General features: G+C 43.0%; 1 protein-coding gene across 2 annotated transcripts in view; it reads left to right on the top strand.

Moving 5' to 3' along the window:
• Window positions 1-7,525, top strand: part of EXO1 (exonuclease 1) — a 34,829-nt gene extending 27,304 nt beyond the window's left edge. The window contains exons 13-15 of one of the 2 annotated variants that reach the window (XM_045795953.2): window positions 594-695; window positions 2,989-3,182; window positions 5,978-7,525. In XM_045795953.2, the coding sequence (XP_045651909.2) occupies window positions 594-695; window positions 2,989-3,182; window positions 5,978-6,119 (438 nt within the window). In that variant the 3' untranslated portion in view covers window positions 6,120-7,525. The remainder of the gene's footprint in view (window positions 1-593; window positions 696-2,988; window positions 3,183-5,977) is intronic. The other variant, XM_045795951.2, reaches the window with a different exon arrangement.
• Window positions 7,526-22,543: the final 15,018 nt, after the last annotated feature.

Raw genomic sequence — 22,543 nt, 5'->3', positions numbered from 1 at the left:
AAGCCACATTATTCTGTCTATAGAAAAGCTCTACAGGATGGGGTAGCCCGAGGCGAGATCTCAGGCTCATTGTGAAAGGTAACTTCACTTGACACAGTGTTGCTGCTTCTTGAAAGTAGATCTGCCCCATTCTTTTCTTCAACGTTGAATGAACACGTTTCAAAATTAAAAGATGTGGCTGCAGTGGTTCCACTTCTTACAGCTAGTGATTTCTGAAAACCGTCAGCCGGGCTCGGGTAAACCAGTAACATTATAGTAGGTTTGTCTTACTTGACTCAGCATTTTGACAGGCTCCCAGAAGGGTTAAGAAAGCCTTCAAATGTAACCAGATACTTTATTTTATACAATTTTCTTTAGCCAAAGCATCTTGCTAGTTTCTTCAGTGAAACTTGGGGGAAACCAGCAAACACCGTTTCCGCTTAGATTCGTTTCTTTTCCTCTGCTCCATGTATTATACCTTTCTGAGAAATTACATTTTTATTTATACTGATTTTCTTGTTTTACTTGTTTTATGTTTTGTTGAATATGGGTTAGTTGTCATAAAGAATCCACAGTCAAAATCTAATTTTTTTTTTTAATCTGGGGTAATCTAGGAATCTGACTGCAATATGAAGTCACTTGATCAACGAGGTAATCTGAAATCCAACCTACGTTTATCTCCGTTTTTGAAAAAAGACACACCTCTAAGAAACAAGGTAAAACGAACAATTTTTTTAAAATGTCAGAAGCAGTGTATGTTTATTACCAGAAACTGGGAAATACCAACAAAATTAAAAATTAAAATGCCTATATTTTTATTTACAGGAAAAACGTCTACTTTCAGTCCTATTAGGGCCGTGTTTATGCCTGATTGCGGGTGGTGAAGTTGTGAAACCCTTATCCTCTCTTGCAGTATAACGAGCTTCTACGGATTACTTATAATGATGAGCAATATGCCTTTGTAGGAGTTTAGCTAATTCCCTTACATTTGTCATTTACCCTAAACATGTTTTATTGCAGCAGACACTGCTGCATCCAAGATCCCATGGATAAGTATTTAGTATCATTTTTGATTGTTTCATAGGGGTGAATTCCATGGACTGGTATTACTGGCCCATACAGTTTAAAGCTTCGATATGTGTTGCCAAAAGACCTTCTTGACACTGTATATCCAATAAGCCAGGTTTTTTTTTTTAATCAAAATATATAAATATTTCCATGACTGCATAGTGAAAGCTCACAAGTTAAGGCATATTTTATATATTATATTAAATGTTCTTGCCCGTTAATATGAAAATGCTCATTTCTAACTCAAAAATGCACAAAAGATATAAATAGTACAAAAGAAAAAGTACACAATGATTGATTAATATATAAAAGCATGTATAACCTCAGTAGTAGTCAAATAATGCAAGTTAAAATAACAAAATGTAATTTCTTACCTCTCAGATTTTCAAAACTATTTTTAATTTTAATTGTACTCATTTTTATGAGTAGTGTATGAAATAAATCACAAATTAATTGTGTATAAATTGCTCTGCCATTTCAGGAAAGCAATTTGAACAAGTTTAAATAATTCAACCCAGTAAGTGCATTCTAGGACTCAAGTCTAAGGAAATAATGAGCGTTTAAGTACATGAATACTTACCCTGCATTGGTTATAATAGTGAAAAATTGCAAATAGTCTAAATATCTAAAAATAAGGGAGTGAATTATTAAATACATAATTGGTTTTTGGTGGGTACCGGTGAATTTTTTTCTTTGTCATGTTTTTCCATAGTGGACACATTATCTTTCTAGTAGCATAAAAACTTCTTTAAAATTTCATTAAGTGGGCTGCATATCCATTTGAAAAAAAGATCCCATCTCATACTATATAAATATAAATCCTAAATATTAAACACTTAAATGTAGAATATGTAACTATAAGACTGTTTTTAAAATCTTTGAGTGCAAAAGGCTTTTTCAGACCTCACTGCCTTGGAAGGGCGTCCGTATTATTTTTGAGTAAAGAGGAAGAACATGAAGTTGTGGTATTGCTGCTTAAATACCCAAACTACTCATGCACACCGTGTGTGTTTATATAATCATAGTAAAAAGTCTGGAAAGATACCAGATTATTTTCAGTGACAGATAGGACTGGAGATGTAGAAAGTACTTTCCCAAAAGAAGTTATGTCTAGACATTAAACTGTCATATTATTATTATTATTATTACTCTCAGAAGTTTTTGCAGGGTTCTAGCTGTCACTTCTGTTTTGGTGAAAACTCCCCAGATGGACCTTCCCTCTTGCTCCCCAACATCCATCTTTAATATCTAAAATGAAACTCACCCTTTTGTTGTTGTTATGCCTCAAACCAGTTCTTCTCAGAACATTTTTTATTTTCATCTGCTACATAATATTATATTATTCTCTTTGTCATTTAGTTTTAAAATCTTAGGGTCCTTTTTCTTTGTATCTGCCAGATCGATCCTTCTTCTGCAGGGGGGGAAGAAAAACAACCACGCGTGTGTACCTATCCAAATTCTAATGTTTCTTTCTTTGTCTTGTTTTGTGCTCTCTCCCTTCTCCTCTCACCAGCATCCCAGATCAAGATTTCCTCTTTCATGTGTGAGCATTCCCGTTCTTTTTACCTCCTCTGGCAACTGCATCAATATGAAAGCCTTGTTTTATATACTTCACTCTTACTGTCCTAAAGAACAACAACAAAATGTCGATGGCTCCCTGTTTCCCATAGGATAAAAATCAACCCTTGGGTAGAAAAAGCTAAATGTCAGTAGAGATCTGTTTGAACAACCTATTCAAAACAAAATTCACTTCTACATGTAAACAGGAAAACTATCCAAGATAGATTATTAAGTAGAACTAAAACATAGTAAGTGAAAACAGACATTTTTACACACTGCTTATTGGTTATTTTTCTATTGTAATGTGCAGAGAGTAGTTCGAAATTAACTGTAGGTCGTTGTTTGAACAGAACAGTATTAAAAGGGGTATTTGCTCTGCAGGTTCCTGGGCTGTATAAATCTAGTTCTGTGGACAATCTTTCTACAACCAAGATCAAGCCTCTAGTTCCTGCCAGAGTCAGTGGGCTCAGCAAGAAGCCGTCAGGTGTCCAGAAGAGAAATCATCATAATGCCGAGAACAGGCCGGGATTACAGATAAAAATCAATGAGCTCTGGAAAAATTTTGGATTTAAAAAGTGAGTTTCCTTGTTACTTACTCTAAGATAGGATAAATTATTATTTTTTTGTAATTTCTATCCCTTTTCCCAATTCTTTCCGTTTTCATAGGAGTCCATTTTGTTTTCTCTTACTCTAAGAGAGTTATTTTACTCTATTCTTTTTAGCTGACTCCTTTTAAGTGTATTTAACTTCAATGTCTATACCTTCATTTCGTGAAAAGGTGACAAACTAAAAATCCTCCGTTCTTGTTCTGGCTTTGGAGTCTGTTGTTAAGCAGGTGACTTTTTCTGGCCTAAGTGTCTTTGCTTCTTTCCTTTCAAGTCTCTCAGGTTTGTAATGAAAATAAAGTTGTTTTAGACATGAGGGTGGGAAGGTAATGCTGTATCATATTTCTTGATTTAAAGCAATTTGTTTCCTTAAATCATCATATCTGAAATGGGGGAATCACTGAGTGTATGTGATGATTGTGCCAAATTTCTAATGTATGGGGCAGACACTGTTTTAAAAGAGCTGACGCCCTGTATATCTCCCTTCCTTGAGCCACACGGTACTTCCTTCCATTAGACGACAGAATTAGTCTCAGAGTAGCTATGATTTATAACTAATTTATTCTCTTGTTCTTCTCAATAAAGCAAATGTGCTAAGAATGAAGGGCAGGTTACATGGAGGGTGGGATTAAACCTTGCCACAGTCGGATGAGATTGTATGAGCAGAAACACTTTGTAAATAACTGCTGGACACAAGTATTTTTTATCTGTGTGAAGTTGAGGATGAAACCATACAGCAGCGGTTCTCAGACGTCTGCCTTCAGACACCTTTACACTCTCAAATCATTGAGGGCCCAAAACACTTGGTTTATGTGGGTTATATCTGTCAGCATTTAACTTAGAAATTAAGACGGGCTTTTTAAAATATTTATTTTTAAATAACAATGATGAACCCATTTTAAAATCAATAGTATTTTACTACAGAAAATAACTTTTCCAAAACAAAAAAAAAGTGGAGTGACTTTTTTTAAATTTTTGCAAATCTTAACTGTGGCTTACTAGAACTGAGCTGGGTTCTTACGTCTGCTTCTGTGTTTGGTGTGTTAGGAGAGGTTGTTTTGGTTGAAGTGTAGGAAGAAAATCTGGCTCCGCACACATTTCTGTTTGGGAAATGTGTAATTGAATAGACTTTTTATTTAGCTGAAAATTTTCTACCTTGACATTATACCAAAATTCAACAAATGATGGTTTCTTAAAGGTAGTTTCAATATCAGATATGAAGCCAAGTCTACCGACTTTTCATGGTCTGTGTTCTGTTACAGTCCTTTGGCCCGTCGTGCACCGAGACTGCGTCTTTTACTCGTGCGTGCATTGGTCATTTAGAAAATGCTGGTTTATTGAGTTGTGTTTGTCTTCCAAATGTTGACGCATTTCGTTATACAATATAAAGAAATCACAGTCTTATAAGCAAAGTCTTTAAGTATTGGGAAGCTGGCAAGGGGCAGACACAGGTTTTCCAAAATTCTGACTTTCACTTGAAAGCTTGAATTTTATTGTTGGCAACAAATACTGTTAGTTGTTTCCTTGGGGGTAAGAACAGGCTCTCTTTGTTCATATTATTTATTTTTTAAAAATATTTTATTTATTTATTTATTTGAGAGAGAGAGAGAGCACAAACGGGTAGGGGTAGAGGGAGAAGCAGACCCCCGCTGAGCAGGGAACCCGATGGGGGCTCCATCCCAGGACCCTGGGATCATGACCTGAGCCGAAGGCAGACGCTTCACCGACTGAGCCACCCAGGCGCCCTCTTTGTTCATGTTAGAGAAGCCCTTTGCCAGATACCTAAATTTGAATGACCATGGTGTCACACGTGCTTTCCCACTTGGGATAACCGTCATACTTCCGTACAACACAAGTACCTCGTGTTGTGTTTCCCGTTTTGTCATACAGTACTACAAAGTTGAGAGGGTTGAGGGTTTAAATCATTAAAAAATTAATGATTTTACTACTTCATCAAGAACGTTCTTAAGCGAGTGTACATTTTCTTTTTCAGTAACTACAAGTACGTGGAGCTGGAGGGTACAAGCGCCGCTGGTATTTCTCACGCGGTTTGGGGCTAGTGTCCTGACCGTGCTGAGTGGCCAGTCGCTTTGATTCGGTTCTGGTTTTGGGTGATCAGTACAAGTGTCAGCGCAGTGGGAAGGCAGATAGAGTCTAAGGACTCGTATGAAATAGTTTTAATCCTGTAACCCCCTGAGAGGGTCTTGGAAATTTTTAGGGGCCCGTGGGCCATACTTGAGAATTGCTAGTTGAGGGTGCAAAAGTATTCCTAAGTGCCTTTTAGAAAATAAGACTTACTTGGATTTTTGTTGACAGGAGATAGAATTACCGGTGTTATCTTTGTAACGGGATGAATTTTTATAGACCTAGAGCTCCCTTCCAGCCAAAAAATAAGCTGGGGGGAGGGAGGAGTAAAAGACAGGGCTTACACCTTCCTCATGCTTCACTTACGTGGGTGCTTAGCCAGACTTGAGAAGGGTGCTAAGGGGAAAGACTAAAGTTTCTTTCTCGGAATCGTTCTGCCTTAGCTCGTACATATTTAGTAGTGGCCTTGCACCTGCCTCGAAAGGTGACTTAGGAAGCAGGAAGGGGAACTAAGAAGCAAAACTCAAATTTTACTGCGATACTCAGAGGAGAACCTCAATGTGTCATATATTAAGACAACTAAAAGGTCTTATCTTCATATACCTCTCTTTGGTCTAGGTAGATTATGCTATAATAATTGGTTCCCTAAAAGCACCAATTCATTTTGTTATATTTTGCAGAGATTCTGAAAAGCTGTCTTCTTGTAAGAAGCCGGATCCCCTGTCACCAGTCAAAGATAACATCCAGCTAACTCCAGAAGCAGAAGAGGACATATTTAACAAATCCGAATGCCTGCGTGTTCAGAGAGCAATATTCCAGTAAATGCGGGCAGCTGGGACGCTGGCGCCTGCAGAGAATATCAGTTTGAAGTGCTGTTTGGGAATGCAGCCGCTACCAAAGATTTACTCCTAGATGTGTGCCGCTTTTTAAATAGAGTACATTTTGTATATTAACTATGTAGTAATTTCTTTTGTTCAGCTTTTTATATTTTCATAAGAAGCTAAGTAGAGAAATCATTTTATTTTTGACAGTTTTTGGAAATTTTGATGTTTTGGGGCAAGTCTCCTGAAATTTATAAAAACCTACTCTAAAGATTTCTGTCATGTTGTCAAGTATAAGGATGGTAAATGAAAAGCCACAATTGTGTAATCATTTTATCCTGGAGGGAATCACTGTATTTCTCCAAGCTTTAAATTTTACCCCCTGCCTTTCCTATCTCTTTCAGGGTTGAATTGAAAATGAAGCTGCTGGCATGGAAGGGGTAGCTGGAAGGGTTAAAGATCACTGCCCACATGGGACAGTGCTCTGCTATCCCTGAAGGGTTTGCTCAGGTTGTGGATTGACAGTGAAGGAAAACTGCTCTCAGCTTCCTGTGAAAAGAACTACTTACATTGTTAATATTCTTAAACTTCAAAATAGCCTGTTTTTCCTACTATGTTTTTTTTAAAGTGTGGACTGAAAATCCCTTAACTAGAGTCTTAGGTGTAATGTAAGATCCTAAAGCATCAGGGTCTGTGATGTGTACACACTGCAAAGACATAGGCAGGTACCTGGAGAGAGAACGAGCCATGCAAGTGAATACTGGGAGGGAGGCGAGGGAGAGGGAAGGGGAAGGCAAAGGACGGATCTGGCAGACAAAGGTGCGTTACCTGAGATACAGAGGATAAAGTACAGCGATCTGGAGTATTTTAGTTTTAAAATAAGACTTGATAGAAGACTCTTGGATAGAGTCAGAATGGAACGAAAAACATAAGTTGTAAGAAACAGCATAAAAATTGTAAAAGAAATAAAAAACCAATCTGAAAAAGACCCAAAGAACACAAACAAATTCGAGCTCTCTATGAATGTTTCCTGTTCTAGAACAAATTAAGAATGTGACTCAAACTTTGTCTACAAATGTTTATCTCCTCGCTGACTTAAAATGCCACTTAAATGACAGAAAAGGAATAAAACAGTATAAATCCATAAAGGTTAACAGAGGAAAGAGACATCAGGCAAGGAAACAGATGGATAAGTGGTAAGTGATTTAGCAAAGAAATGATCAATTCCGCAGTGGTAGAAGCCAACAGGAAGCAGACATTTAGATGGGCTCCGTAAATGGAAACATGCAGCTTCCTCCAAAGCCAGGGGCTCGAGCTGAGTCTGAAAATGGAACTGGCTGAAAACCTTCAAAAATAGTGTGGGAGGAGGGGAAGATGGCAGCAAGGCCATAGTTTTCCTGTCTCCGAATCCCCACATAACAGCAACTGGACAACAAAAAACCTGTGAACAGCATTACAACAAATTTAAGTGCCGTCATCCTTAAATGGCAAAGTATAAGTGGATGAAGACAAGCCACCAAGAGCCACAAGTCCCCAGGATGGAAAAGCAGGGGAAGGCAATAGGGCATTGACTGGACCTGAGAACAGAACGTTAGAATAACCACTAAAACACACAGCAGGTCAGGCTGGAGCTGGGAGAGGCTTTCCCATTCCCGCGGTGAGTGAGTGCAAGGGGCGTCGGAAGGAACCGGCTGGTCTGGTCCACGTGAACTGTTGGAACCAATCTGCCGAGTTGGCCAGGGCTCCTGGGATGGGGTCCCCCACAGAAGAGAAACTGGGGAGAGGAAGACCAATATTGAGCAGGACAGGGACAAGAGAAGCAAAGGAGAGGAGGCTGAAATACAAGTGGAAGGAGGAACCGGTGACCAACAAATCTCAGCAAAATTAGGAAGTTAACAAATATTGAAGATGGGGACAGAGGTCCAGTATACAGATAATAGTCTTTGAAGGGGAAAAAATGATAATTTCTGAAAACTTTACTAATTAATATTTTGAAACTTTTTTTTCTTAAAGTGCATTTTTAAAAAAACATTTAGAGAATAGAGCATAAGCAGGGGAAGGGGCAGAGGGAGAGAGAGAAAGAGAATCTCAAGCCAACTCCGTGCTGAGTTCAGAGCCTGATGCAGGGCGAGAATGTCCTGAGCCAAATCAAGAGTTGGGACACTTAACTGACTGAGCCACCCAGGTGCCCTTTAGCGTGCCCTCTTGTACCCAAGATTATTGATCCAAAACATGCAGCACCAAGACTAACAAAGTTAATTTTAAAAAAGAAGAAATCCTTGGGGTAGGCAAAAACAGCAGGTGACGAGGGAAAAGTTAGATGATCATCAGACTTTTCCATAATTATTCTTTGTGCTCGAAGAAAATGGAGTAACATTTTGAACATACCCAAGGGAAAATGCAAGAATTTGGGGGATAGGGTTCCCTTAAACTCTTCTTGAGGAATCAGAAAATGAGCTCCATTAGAAGACAAAATAACTAGAGAAATAGCACTGTAAAGACTAGTGGTGAGCATTAAACATAGTCGCCTGTACAATGAAAAACTGGAGTTCCAAGAGTACGGTATGCAATGGCTGTACATCCAGATGATAGAGTACAGCTAAAAAGGGGGGAAAGCACATGCAGAAATATTTGCCGTAGCTGATGGTAGTCTGATAGTGTTGTTAGGACTTGGGCATATAATGTGGGGTAGAATAAATGGACATTTATGGGATATTTTAATTCATCCCCTGTTTTCTTGAGAACCAGAATTCTTGATGTGGGAAAGAGGAGGTGAAGATGTGGGTTATTTTTTTTTAAATACCTGTAGTTACGAATCTGAGTTGGAAGTAGTGGTAGAAACAAGCATATATAAAATATGTCTGTATATATATACTCCTTATGCATATATGCTACATGTATACACGCTGAAGAGACCTAGAAAAAATCCGGTACCAATAAGCATTACTCAGTTTGTAGTCTTAAAATACCATCTTTTAATCAAAGGAAACCAGAGCATCTTGGCAAAAAAAAAAAAGTCTGGCAGGAAATATAGAAGAAAAGCCTAGAATATCTTATTAAAACAGAAGCTATCACAGACTACTGTATAATTTCATAAAGACGTAGGAGCCAGCTCGAACAGGTCCAAACATGGCTAAATTTGATCGTGAAAAAGGATAATAATTGCAACTTACTGAAACACAAACATGAAAGATAACTGATCACCTATTCATTATCTTGAAAACGGGGAAATGGAGATATCAAGCATTTTCCTGTCTTTCCTCTGGACTGTACCACTAGGTATCCAAGCAGCAGCAGAAGGGGGGTGGAAAACACGTTTTGATGTTCCAATAATGAAAAAGAAATGTGATTATATCACTATTTTGCAACACCTCGTGGATTGATGGATTTAGACATTGAGCATCAGCTGCCATTAATATTCCAGAAGGAGACACCCAGGTGTGTTATGCCTCTTAGTGAGAGAACCCCGCATCCTCTATAGTTTTGCCAAGGGATGGGAGGGGAGGCTGATAGTGCCTCTGGGTCCCGCTGCCAAAATGCAGGAACAAACAGGACAGAGAAACATGTGGAGCTTACGTGTGCAATGAGCACAATCCACACGGAAACCACAGGTTTAATACCCTGGGATTTTCAACAGATAAATTGTAAGGAAAGGGATAAGGAGGGAAATTCCATTATTTTTTCTTTAAATGGACAAAATGAAACTAGATAATGTAAGGATGCACACCTTGTTGATAGAACTAGAGACATACAGGGGCGCCTGGGTGGCTCAGTTGGTTGTGGGTCTGCCTTCGGCTCAGGTCATGATCTCAGGGTCCTGGGATCCAGCCCCATAAGGGGCTCCCTGTTCAGTGGGGAGCCTGCTTCTCCCTCTCCCTTTGCCCCCGGTCGTATTTGTGCTCTCTGTCTCTCTCTGTGTGTGTGTCAAATAAATAAAATCTTAAAAAAACAAAACTAGGGACAAAGAAGTGATAACTAAAATTCAGGATAGTGGCTACTCTAGGGGAGAGGGAGGGCATTGATGTTAGGAAAAAGTACATGGAGGGGGTTCTGGGAGTGGCTGGCAAATTTTTATTTGATGACTTGGGTATAATGTATAATAGGGTTTGTCCTATAATAACACAATAGCTTACGGAGCTATCCTTATAAAGTGTTAGCCTTATAATAAGCTATTTATTTTGTGTGGTTTTCTGTTTTATAATAACTTTTTAAAGTAGTGACTCATGTTGACGATGTAATCGACTGTAAGACGCACCATTATTTTACGGTGTTTTGTTTCAAGATTTCATTTATTTGAGAGAGCAATACAGAGCTAATGAGAGAGAGCACAAGCAGGGAGGAGAAGGAGAAGCAGGCTCCCCGCTGAGCAGGGAGCCCAACATGGGGCTCAGTTCCAGGACCCTGGGATCACGACCTGAGCCAAAGGCAGACGTTTAACCCACTGAGCCAACCAGGTGCCCCACCATTGTTTTAGTTTTTTCATTGAAAGAGAAAATCTATTTTAAGACACTATTTTCGAGAATGTTACAAAGCATACCTTAGAATAGATGAAATGCAGCAATTAGACACCACAGATCTTGTGCCTCATGTACAAAATCCAGCAGCTATCCTCACTTCCCAAAGACTCGAAGCTTACTCTGGACAGTCAGCACCAGACAGCCTCTGCTCGTGAAAGAACTGGAACGCAGTGGAGGGAAAGATGGCGTGTGGCTCTGGAAAGAAGGAATGACAGAATAAGCTAGAGTGTGATCCCCCCGACCCATCTCCCTAATACTTAGCTCCCATTCTCACTTCTCCCACTGGGATCCCAATTATATTGTGTGAGACTTTCAAAATTGTCCCACAAGTCTTAACACTGTTGTGTTTACTTTCTACTTTGCTTTTCTCTGTTTTCAATTTAGGTAATTTCTACAGATTCGTTTTAAGTTCTTTCCTTGGCTCTTTACTGTGTTTTTGGTTTGTATTTCCAGCATTTCTCTCTCAGTCTTACAGTGTCCATCTCTCTAGTGACGTCCCCCATCTGCTCATGCCTGTTATCCACTTTTCCCACTAGAACGCATGTTAGCCCATAGTTATTTTAAATTCCTTGTCTGCTATTTCCAGACTTGTCTGGGTCATCTCTGAGTCTGGTTCTGTGTCTTGTGTGTTTAACAGTTTTCTTTTGCCGTGTGTGTGTGTGTGTGTGTGTGTGTGTGTCACAGTTTTTCACCAAATGCCATCTACGTTGGTACAGAACTGTAGTGACTGTCTGTGCCTGGAAGTGGCGTGCCTCTTCTCCCACGGGTGGCTAGAGTGGGGCATTGCTGAGGACTAGTCAGGAGTGTAACAGGGTTGGACTTGTTGTTACTACGAGTACTGTGGGTGCACCACAGACTTCATACTCCTCTAGCGTTGCCTGTGGTTGGGCGCTGCTCCGTTGCCCCGTTGTGTTGCTGTTTTCATCAGCGTTCTCACCGTAGCCTGGGTGTCAGCCTTCCTCGGGCACCTGTGGCTCAGAAGGGCTCTCTCCTCTCCAGCCGTGGGCTTATGGGGCCTATTTGGTGCTGTTTGATGACTAGGTGCAGCCTCGAGGGTAACACTGTTATTAAATGTGACAATTCTATTAGATTTTACAATCCACTCTACAATAAAGGCATTATCCTCCTTTGTTTCTCAACAACTCCCAGCAAGATCCTGGCAACATGGTCAGTGTCCCACATCCCTCTAATTAAGTGACTTCTAGCCAGCAGGCACTGTACATTGTACGGTCACGACTTTCTCAACACATTTTGGTGTTTATTTGTCGACTTACGGTTTAGGGGATTGAAGAGGTCTGGTTAGGAATCAGAAGACTCGATATGTAATTCTGACTTTGCCTAAAATAAGTGACTTTGGGTAAACTGCAGAACCTGTGTTGTTCTCTTTTTTCTCGTGGGACAAACATGAGGGGTTGACCCGTAAGTCAGACATTGCAACTCCAAAATTCTGTGAACAAAACAACACATTATTTCTGAGTGACCTTAAAGGCTGTTCCGTGAGCTCCACAAGAGGGCATGTTGCTTCCATGTTGCTTAACGTCTGAAGCGCCTCTCCCAGCTCCGTTAAGTCTATTTTAAAAATCCTCTTGTGCAGTGTTTCACTTTTATTTCTTTTAATTATACAAATAGAACATAAGTATATTTTCACTTATAAAAATTCTAACATTATGGACCAGCTTTAAGTCTCTTTTGATTCGTACCCTCTCCTAATCCCCTGTCCCTATTGTATCAGGTCAGTGGGTCATCTTTTATGATGTTTTGTTTTATGTGGTTTTTAAAACGTGACTTCCACAACTAACATTTTAAAATCTGCGTGTGATTTGAATATTTATTCTGTTAATATACATAGATTAACTTATTTTTAATTACTCTCTTTAACACCATAAGATGCAGGTCATCATTTACTTGTTTCTTAATGACTTGTAGGTGGTTTTTTTTTTTCAGTATTGAAACATTTCCTCGAGTATTTCAAGTACTACATTTTGAAAAAAGTAAAGAACCTCGCAAGAGTTCATGGTAATTAAGATTTTAAAGCTAATTTTTTAACCAAAGTAGGAATATTTTAGTAATTTTACTACCCACAAAAATCTATAGTCTATTTACAGAAAAGGGACTAGAAGGGAAAAGCACTTGACAGCCGTCCTTGGAAGCGTTGGGTGTAGTCCGTTCCCCGATGTAAATCGTCCAGGGATGCCATGCCTGTCAGGGAGGGCGTTGACAATTATGTTTTTTTCCTAGACTGGATTAGACCCAAGAAACCCATGGCCTCCATTTCGCAGTGGACGAAAACCAGGAAGGAATGACCTAGTGTGGCCACTGCCATGCGGACAGCAGCGGGACTTGCTTGCCTCTGGATCCTCTACGACGTCAAGGAAACGTTTGCTGGGAATGAGCCAGGGCTATTTGTATTGTACGTACACAAGAAAAAGATGACATGCCTGACAATATTAATGTAAAATGAGTTGTATCTACAACAAACATTCCTGCAGAAAAGGAGAGGCCCCTCTTTGGGACCTTTTTAAGATTTACAACCTGACGGAGCTTGAAGGGCTGTATGTGATGGAGATAGATAAGAGGCAGTGGAGTGGGGGTGCCTTCCACACAGGGACTTTGTGGGAGCAAAGCTTAGGGAGGGAGGCACACAGGGTATGTTTGCAGAAAAGAGACCAGCTGAACCAGATCAGAGGGCTTGCACTGGGGGAGCGGGATAGGGCTCAGCTAGGGGCTCACCCTGCAAAGGTCTTAACTGGAGTTTCGACGCGAGCTCCGGGCAGTAGAGTCAGTGAAGTCTTCCCGATGGCCAGTTTCTGCTCTGCCTCCATTCCTAGCGCTGGGGTTCCAGTGAGCGGTCATTGTGTGTGTGTGTGGGTAGGAAAGGGAAAGCTGGGCAGGCCAGCAAGGACTAGTAACAGAAATGCAGTGCCAGTATGAACACCCTCTCCCAGCCCCCAGTTAACTATCCGCAGCGTAAGGCCCACTTGGGATCTTACTTCGATTTGTGTGTTTGTCTCCTCAGTAAGCTGTGAGCTCCATGAAGACAGAAAGACCGCGTGGCCACGGTGACTGTTCTTCATCGTACCCTCAGCTCCTACCATGGTGCCTGCAACAGGGTAAGGCTTTTTTTTTTTTTTTTTTTGAGTGAGTAAATGAATGAATAAAAGTATGTTGCTACAGAGTCAAAATAATTATTTCCGTTATTATAGAAGAGGAAGCAGAAGCTCAGAGAAAATAACTTCTATGGTAGCCAGCCTCGCCATGGCCCCTGATGAACCCTGCCTCCTGGTAGTCACAGTCTTGCATCATTTTTCCCCAAACTGAATAGGGCTCCCCTGTCAAACAACAACAGTGTAGGAAGGACAGTGTACGACTTCTGAGGCTAGGTCACAAAATACTGCATGACCTCACTTATATGTGGAATCTAAAAAAACCCCAAACTCATAGAAACATGTTGGTGTTGCCAGGAACAGCAGGGTGGAGAAATGAGTGAGGGTGGTCAGACGGAACAAGCCTCCAGTTATAAGACAGATGGGTTCTGGGGATCGAACGTACAGCATGGTGACTGCAGTTAACAATACTCTATTCTATAATTGAAAATTGCCGAGAGAGTCGATGTTGAAAGTTGGTACCACGCACCAAAAAATGGTAACTGTGAGGTGATGAACTTGTTAACTTTATTGTGGTCATCACATCACTATAATAGTTATATCAAATCATTACATTGTACACCTTCAACTTATGTTTTAAACTTATAAATAATGTTGTATGTCATATATGATTCAATAAAGCTGTGAGAAAAGTAGACATGGTGATCCTCATCTTGTTCTCTTTCTAGGTCAGAGAAGCCTGGGGAAGCCAGCTGCCGTGTTGTGAGGACATTCAAGCACCATGATGAAGTGGTCCCTGTGGCGAAGAGCAGAGGACTTCTGCCAGCAGCTGGTATCAGCTTTCCAGAGACAGGACTGAGCCATCCTCCGGTCAGGCCTTCAGATGACTCAAGCCCTGGCCCATGTCTTGACTACAACAGGGTGAGGCACCCCAAGACAGAGCTGCCCAGCTAAGCTGCCCCTGAACTCTTGACCCACATAAATCGTGTGAGGTAAGAAATGCTTGTTGTTTTAATCCACGAAGTTTTGGGGTAATTTGTTACACAGAAATAGCTAACTAATGCAGCTTCCAAATCCTCATAACTGAGCTTCTCTGAAGCAGGTCACGTGGCTGGGGTCAGGCTGGGAAAATTCTGAAGGCACCAGACCATCCGGTCATGGTGACTGACTGGCACTGTATCCTCCTCCCAACCTACAGAACTCTAAAAATGGAGCTTTCTTAGGAATCCAGAGGACCAATGCCCAGATGTCATCAAGAGTACATTGTAACAGATTCCAGAGGTGTGGAAAGCAACAATTTGTTTAGGTGACCCACAAGTTCCAGATTGGTTTGGGACAAGCTATTATATAAATCAAATCAAGCAATAAATTTAACCAAGAAGGAGGGAGGGAGGGAGGGAGGGAGGGAGGGAGGGAGGGAAGGAAGGAAGGGAGGAAGGAAGGAAGGAAGGAGGAAGGAAGGAAAGGAGGGAGGAAGGAAGAAGGGAGGGAGGAAGGAAGGAAGGAGGAAGGAAGGAAAGGAGGGAGGAAGGAAGAAGGGAGGGAGGAAGGAAGGAAGGAGGAAGGAAGGAAAGGAGGGAGGAAGGAAGAAGGGAGGGAGGAAGGAAGGAAGTAAGGAAAGGAGGGAAGAAGGAAGAAAAGAGGGAGGGAAGGAAGGAAGGGAGGGAGGAAAGAAGGAAGTAAGGAAAGGAGGGAAGAAGGAAGAAAGGAGGGAGGGAAGGAAGGAAGGAAGGAAAGGAGGGAGGAAGGAAGAAAGGAAGGAAGGAAAGGAGGAAAAAAGGAAGAAAGGGAGGGAAGGAGGGAGGGAGGGAGGAAGGAAGGAAGGAAGGAAGGGAGGGAGAAAGGGAGAAGGAAGGAGAGAAACAAAAAACAAAAAAGAATTTACTTAGAAAAAGAAAAAAAGAATTTACTTAGGATCTTAAAAAGGGCTTGGAATGCCCTCTGTGGCTGATTCCATCAAGACCTGGCACCTTCTCCAAGCGTATTTCCAGATTGTTTTCCAGACCCATATTAGGCTAATTTTCCCCTTCCTACTTTCTTATGTCTAAAGGATGTTTCGATGTCATGTTTTTAATCCCCGTGGATAAGACATAAAGACCTACAAAGCTGACTCATGAAAGGAGACCAGGGATTATGGTGGGGGTTGTCGGGGCTACCAGGCAGGACCTCAAATCACTCACCTGAAGAACCTGAAGACAGCCTACTCACCTTCACTCAGGGATGGTCTAAAAAGATCATCTGTAAACAACAAATGTTGGAGAGGATGTGGAGAAAGGGGATCCCTCCTACATTGTTGGTGGGAATGCAAGTTGGTACAGCCACTCTGGAAAACAGTGTGGAGGTCCCTTAAAAAGTTAAAAATTGAGCTACCCTATGACCCAGCCATTGCACTACTGGGTATTTACCCCAAAGATACAGACGTAGTGAAGAGAAGGGCCATATGCACCCCAATGTTCATAGCAGCATTGTCCACAATAGCTAAATTGTGGAAGGAGCCGAGATGCCCTTCAACAGAGGACTGGATTAAGAAGATGTGGTCCATATATACAATGGAATATTACTCAGCCGTCAGAAAGAACGATTACCCAACATTTGCAGCAACATGGATGGCACTGGAGGAGATAATGCTAAGTGAAGTAAGTCAAGCAGAGAAAGACAATTATCATATGGTTTCACTCATTTATGGAACATAAGAACTAGCAGGAAGATCGGTAGGAGAAAAAAGGGATAAAGAAAGGGGGGATAAACAGAAGGGGGAATGAAGCATGAGAAACTATGGACTCTGGGAAACAAACTGAGGGCTTCAGAGGGGAGGGGGGTGGGGGAATGGGATAGGCTGGTGATGGGTAGTGAGGAGGGCACGTATTGCATGGTGCACTGGGTGTTATACGCAACTAATGAATCATCGAACTTTACATCAAAAACTAGGGATGTACTGTATGGTGACTAACATAATATAAAAAAATATTTAAAAAATCACTTGGCCAAAAATAAATAAATAAATAAATGAATAAATAAATAAATAAATAAATCGACCATCTGTGATGGCGTTTGGGGACTAGGGAAAGAACAGTCTTCACGTCTGGAGGGGTAGTGAGTTCATTCTCCATTTTGGTCTGAACTCTGAAGGTCTGTACAGTATGAGGTACAGAGAGTTCAGGATGAGGAGACTGCTGGAGGGCTGTTTCAGAAAATATTTCTGCAGAGACCACAAGATTTCCCACCCCAAAGTTCTCTGCTTCAAAGTCAAGAATGGGACACATTATATTATAATGAAAGGAGCGTGGTTTTTGTGTGGTGTAAACACAGGTACAAATCCCACCAGCTGTGCAACCCGGAGCTCATCATTGGTGTCTCCGGACTTCAGTTCTCTTTTTTAGAAGAAATAATTGAGAAAATGTGGGTGTTAAACACACTTCACAGGTGTTCTTCCTTCCTATTCCAGTGAAGGATAATAGTGATGATGGAGAAGCCTGTGCTGTCGATAAGCCGTGTCTGGTGTCCAGACCAACCTTGTCTGTTTCATAGACCCTGTGTCAGCTCTCTGAGCCTCTTCGTCAACAAAACGGTGAAAACAGTAAGTAACTTACACTTGCTGAGTGGTATGTGCCGGCCACTATTTCAAGTCTCTCTACATGTATTAACTAAATCGTCTGATGCTCAAGGCAGATATTATTGTTGTTGTTGTTGTTGTTGTTGTTATTATTTTGCACACAAGATAACTGAGGTGGAGAGAGGGGTGTATCAATTGGCCCAACATCACACAGCTAGTAGACAATAGATCCAGAGTTCAGACCCAAGTGGTATAACTCCCAGAGCTCCCACTCGTTTATGTGTGAAATATTAAAATGTAAAACCAATAAAGAACATAATAATTGCTGGGAAAATAACCATCTTTGTGGTGGAGAAAGTTAGTGCTTGTAATTACAGGTGGGGTGAGATGGGTATTGCTCATCATGGAAGGTGAGTGGACACCCAATAGATGTCACCTTGAGTCTGAGAAAGTTAAGAACAAATGTGTCTTTTCCACCTGTTTTCTCCTCTGACCTCGTGGAAGCAAAAGACTTTGACAAGTCACAGTTGCAATGTAAAGCCACACGGAAACCTGGATTTTTTCCAGAAGAGAGCCAAGCAGGAAAGCCTGCCACATGAGGTGGGCTTGGGCTGTGATGTGGTACGAATCAAACTCTTGTTATGTTTCGCTTTTCTTTTCCTTTCTTTTCTTTTCTTTTCTTTTCTTTTCTTTTCTTTTTTTTTTTTAGCACACACATGACTCGGGGGGGGGGGAGAGAGAGAACCCCAAGCAGGCTCCACTCACAGCACAGGGCTCAATCTCATGACCACAGCCGAAACCAAGAGTCAGACGACTCGATGGGCTGAGCCACGCAGGTGCCCTGTTACGTTTCCCTATTGACTGCTGGGGTGTGCGTCTTACTGCAGCAGAGCGTAGCCTGTTCTAACTACAAAGTCATAAATGGTCGTAATGGTTCTTTTCTTCAAGTAAAACACAGATAACCATGGAAGAAAATCTCATGAAGTTGATATGGAATATGGAGAATCCTTTCTTCTTGAGCAGTAGGAAGCACATTTGGAAAGCCCACAGCTCAAGGGATTGGTTGAATGATATGCATGGGGACAGGGAAGAAGGAGACAAGAGACTAACATGGGAATGAGAAAGGGGCCCCAGGGCAGTTGTGTCTCCATGGGAGATGCGCCAGGGCCCTACGACTAACACCACTTTGATGCATACCTGGATTTTAACCCCAGTTTCACCTCTTTTTATCTGGACGAATCACTCCACCTTTCTGGAGTATCTATTTCTTACTGTGAAAGCTAGCAGCATATTTCAGGGTAAAGTGAAATCCATCGTCAACTCGCTTCATTCCTAGCTTAGGCCCATAGGTCCTTGTTAGAGTCCTACATTGTAAATCTGAATTTCTTTACCAAAGACAAATTCTGAACTGGTCATGAGCAAAGTGACTTTGAGCAGCAAGCAGGTGGCTGTTCCATCTCCAACCTCAGGACTGACCTCCTGCTGCCTGGGGAGGGGGAGGGAAGGGAGGGCTGGGGAGGCCTGATGTCACACAGCCCTACATAAGGGCCTCCTTTAGGCTCCTGTGGGCGGTTTGGAAGCAGCTGAGGAAGGAGTTAGGTCCCGGTTGTGGGATTTTTTTTTTTTTTTTTTTTAAGTCAGACACAGACACAGCTGTTGAGCAAAATGCAGACTCCACAGAAAACCCAAAGCCTCAGACCCTTCAAGCCAAGGAAGAGTTTAGGTGACGTTCTCAGGATAGCTGTCTGGCTTCTGGCCCTTGAGACAGGGAGCAAAGAAGATCCAGACTTCTATCACCTGCTGATGCTCGACTTTGATCTTCAGTGTTCACAACAATCAGGAGAGAGGGAGTTAGTAGACGAGGCGACGTTTCCCAGCCAGATCCGGGAGGACTCCGCTGTGCTTCCTGAGAGGGGGCCTGCAACATCCTTTCTGTGAAAAACCAAAACCCACCCAATGACCCCCTGGTCTCCGTTCCAAGCTCCTAAGACCCTGCGAACAGAGCTCCTTCTTTGGTACCTGCTCCTGAGAGATGCGCGTTGAGACTGTCGATAGGCGGTAGGGGAGTGCTACCCGGGGACAGGTTCCTGCCTCCGCTGGACAGGACCACGTTCCTAGTCCCACGGGAGCTGACCGTGACCCAGTTCCCCAGTGGGAGGCGGCACAGCGCACAAGGGGATGTGTGCTGTGTGTGCCCAGGACTTTTAGAACAAGAGGATCTAGCAGAGGGAGATGGGGAAGAATTTCAGTTGTGCCTTTAAAAAGGATGATCTCCTGAATGACCGATTTTAAAAAGGTGGCAAGTACCTTGCTATCAACTCTAAAGAAAGCAAGAGCTCTCAGTTTGACATAACAGGTGTTTTCTCTTTTATTTTTTTAACATTTTGCTGGGACTGCGTTTTAATTTCTGGCTGCAAATTTCTTTAAGAATTTTCCAAAGGAGGCTTTGGAAACGAGTCCAAAGAACTCTTGGGTTTCAGGTGTCTTAAAAGCCCGATGACAGCATTTTGCCTCTGAGGAATTTTTGGTAGGGAAATGCCCTGTCCACCTGCTGGAATCAATGAGCAGAGCACCCAGACCTTCCCCACCTCCAGCTTCCTCCCACTCAGAACAAGGAGAGGCGAAGTCAGACAAATGTTGCTGACTTTAAAAATAAAGCTTAAGGGATTGAAGTTGTCACCTGCCAGCTGGCCTCATAAAAAAATAACGTGAAACTAAAAATAATTGACTGGGGGCTCAGTAAATATGGCTGGTGTGTGAGTCTCCCTGAACCGGAGACAACCTCTCAAAGGTTTTAGCAGATGCAGAATTTCTTCAGAGCATTTACTATGATTTTTTTTATGAGCTCTTTTAGAAGACTCCACATTCTCCTGTGACCTGCAAAAAGTTAGGTTAATCCAGTGGAAAGTCGGGGCAACCAAAGGAACACCGAAGTCAGCCTCAGATCCCAACTCCTGTCAGACTCCGGATGCGGAGGGCGACAGTGGCTTTATGGAAAGTGAGTTTTGACGCCATTTCCCTTTTTTCCATATAGGGGTGCCTCCAGTTTTCAGGCACTCCCCATTCTCCATCCAAATGATTTTGAATCTGTGCATTAATGCATTTGAACATACAGATAGGAAGCCCCCGTCACGCACAGGCACCGTGCTGGGCTCTGCGCAAAGAACGGTGAACAGAACAGATGCAAATCTTGCCCTAAACATCTTCCAAACCACGGAGTTCACTCTTGGGGTCTCCTCGACCTTCACAAAATGAGAGCCTGCTGGAAGAAAGGAGATGAGGTGTAGTTTTGAGGCACAAGATGGCAACAGCCCCTCCGCAGCCCCACCCTTTCCCCCCAAGGACAGAGCAGCCATGTGCTCCCCGAGGGAGAGCGGTGCAGTGGTGAGGGTTTGGTCTTCGGATTATCCACCTTTCCGTACCAGGTTCGGAAATTATTTCTCCTCCCACCCACCATGTAAACTTGGCCCCTCACACTGCACGCCAGGAGTGGCCTGGCTGTGCCCTGGTGTTTGGGCGAGGGCGATTAGCCTCGGCTGACCAGTACCAACAGACTCAACGTGCTATGAACTCCAGCCACATGTGGCTGCTTCTCTGCGACGTTAACCAGGGAGGAGGGATTGCAGATTTCGAGCCGTAATTCCTTTCCAAATGCTCCCCCAGTGCTGCGTAAGTGACTTGTCAGAACACACAGGAAATTCTTCGCTTTAAATTCATAGCAAACAGACGTCTTCACTTAGCATTTTTGAGCTGTGACTATTTTTTCTGGCTAATGATGGGATGGCCTTGCACTTTGAGCCCGTCTGGGAGACCCGGGGCATTTTAAATCTCCAGGATCGCGAACAGACTCCCGGCAGGATTCCAACGTCTGTCTTACCGCCCCAGAGACACTGGAGAGAAAGCTGTCCTTTCATTTCTTCTGTCATTCTTAATTGTGATAAAAATGCCATCGTAACTATTTTTAAGTGCACAGAGGCATTGAGTACACTCATGCTGTTGCACAACCATCATCACCGCTGAGCTCCAGAACTTCTCCAACTTCCTAAACTGAACATTTGTCCTCCAGAAACACCAACTCCCCATTCCCTCCCCTGAGCCCCTGGCCGCCAGCGTTCTCCACTCTCGCTCCGGTTTTGCTAGTCTGGGTGCCTCATGCAAGAGAAATCATGCGGCATCTTTTCCTGGCTAGCTGATGTCACTTAGCACGCGTCCTTAAAGCTCATCTATGCTGTAGCAGTTTCTTGTCAGAATTTCCTTCTTTTTAAGGCTAATACTCACTCCACTGTATGTATATCCCACTTTGGGTCATCCATGGACCCACAGACGGACACTTGGGTTGCCTCTACCCAAACCTTTAACTTCTGTGCCTTGGTTTCTTTATCTGTTATTAGGGAACCAAATGGGACAAGAACTGAAGGTTTGTATAAAAAGTTAAGTAACGACCGGATAGAAATCATTGTTCTAGCGGCGCCTGGCAGAGGCAGGGAACAATATCCGACCCTGAGAGACCAGGCAGCAGGGGCAGCAGGTGGATGGAGTGTGCTTCTGGAACGAACCGTATTTCTCAGAGTGAGGTCTGCCTGTCTCACAATCTTGTGGCTTCCCAGGCTGCTTCCTGGATCTACTGACCCGAAATCTGCAGGGTGGGGCCCAGGAATCTGCACTTTCAACAGGCCCTCCTGGGGAACTGTCCAGGTCGAGGACAATGCGCTCAAGCAGGGAGGTGGCTCCTTGGGTCCACGTGTCTGCAGTGGACAAACACAGGGAAGTCAGGCCGTGGGTCAGTTAACGTTTTCCCTTCCTGCCCCCCCTTCTCCTCCCCCAGGAGCCGCCTGGTCCTTGGGGCCACTGAAGCCTTTTACCTGCTGGTGAACAGCAGGAGTCTGGTCAGCGTGAGTGTGACCATGGCAGAAGTCTACAGGGACTACAGGGACGAGGACGGCTTCGTGTACATGACCTACGCCTCCCAGGAGATGTTCGGCTGCTCGGGGTCAGGGCAGACCCCACCATCCTCTCCAGGGCGAGTCAAGAACCTGTCCTGGGACGGCCCGCCTCCTGGGTGTGAGTGGCGGGCGGCCCAGTGAGCAGGGCTGCCCCGCAGCGATGGGCCCCCAGCGCCACAGGAAGGCCTGGCCGCCCCTGTGTCTTTATGGGGCCCCCTGCGCTTGTGTGCGCGGAGACAGTGGGGTGGCTCTCGGGGGTTCTGTGCCTGCTAAGTCTCTCCTGAGTAGGCAATGGTGCGCGTGGGTGA

The sequence above is a fragment of the Ursus americanus genome, chromosome 2 (genome assembly GCF_024610735.1).
Source record: "Ursus americanus isolate L20-20 chromosome 2, mUrsAme1.1.p, whole genome shotgun sequence".
Taxonomy (NCBI): domain Eukaryota; kingdom Metazoa; phylum Chordata; class Mammalia; order Carnivora; family Ursidae; genus Ursus; species Ursus americanus.
This window is presented reverse-complemented; position numbering and strand designations above follow the sequence as displayed.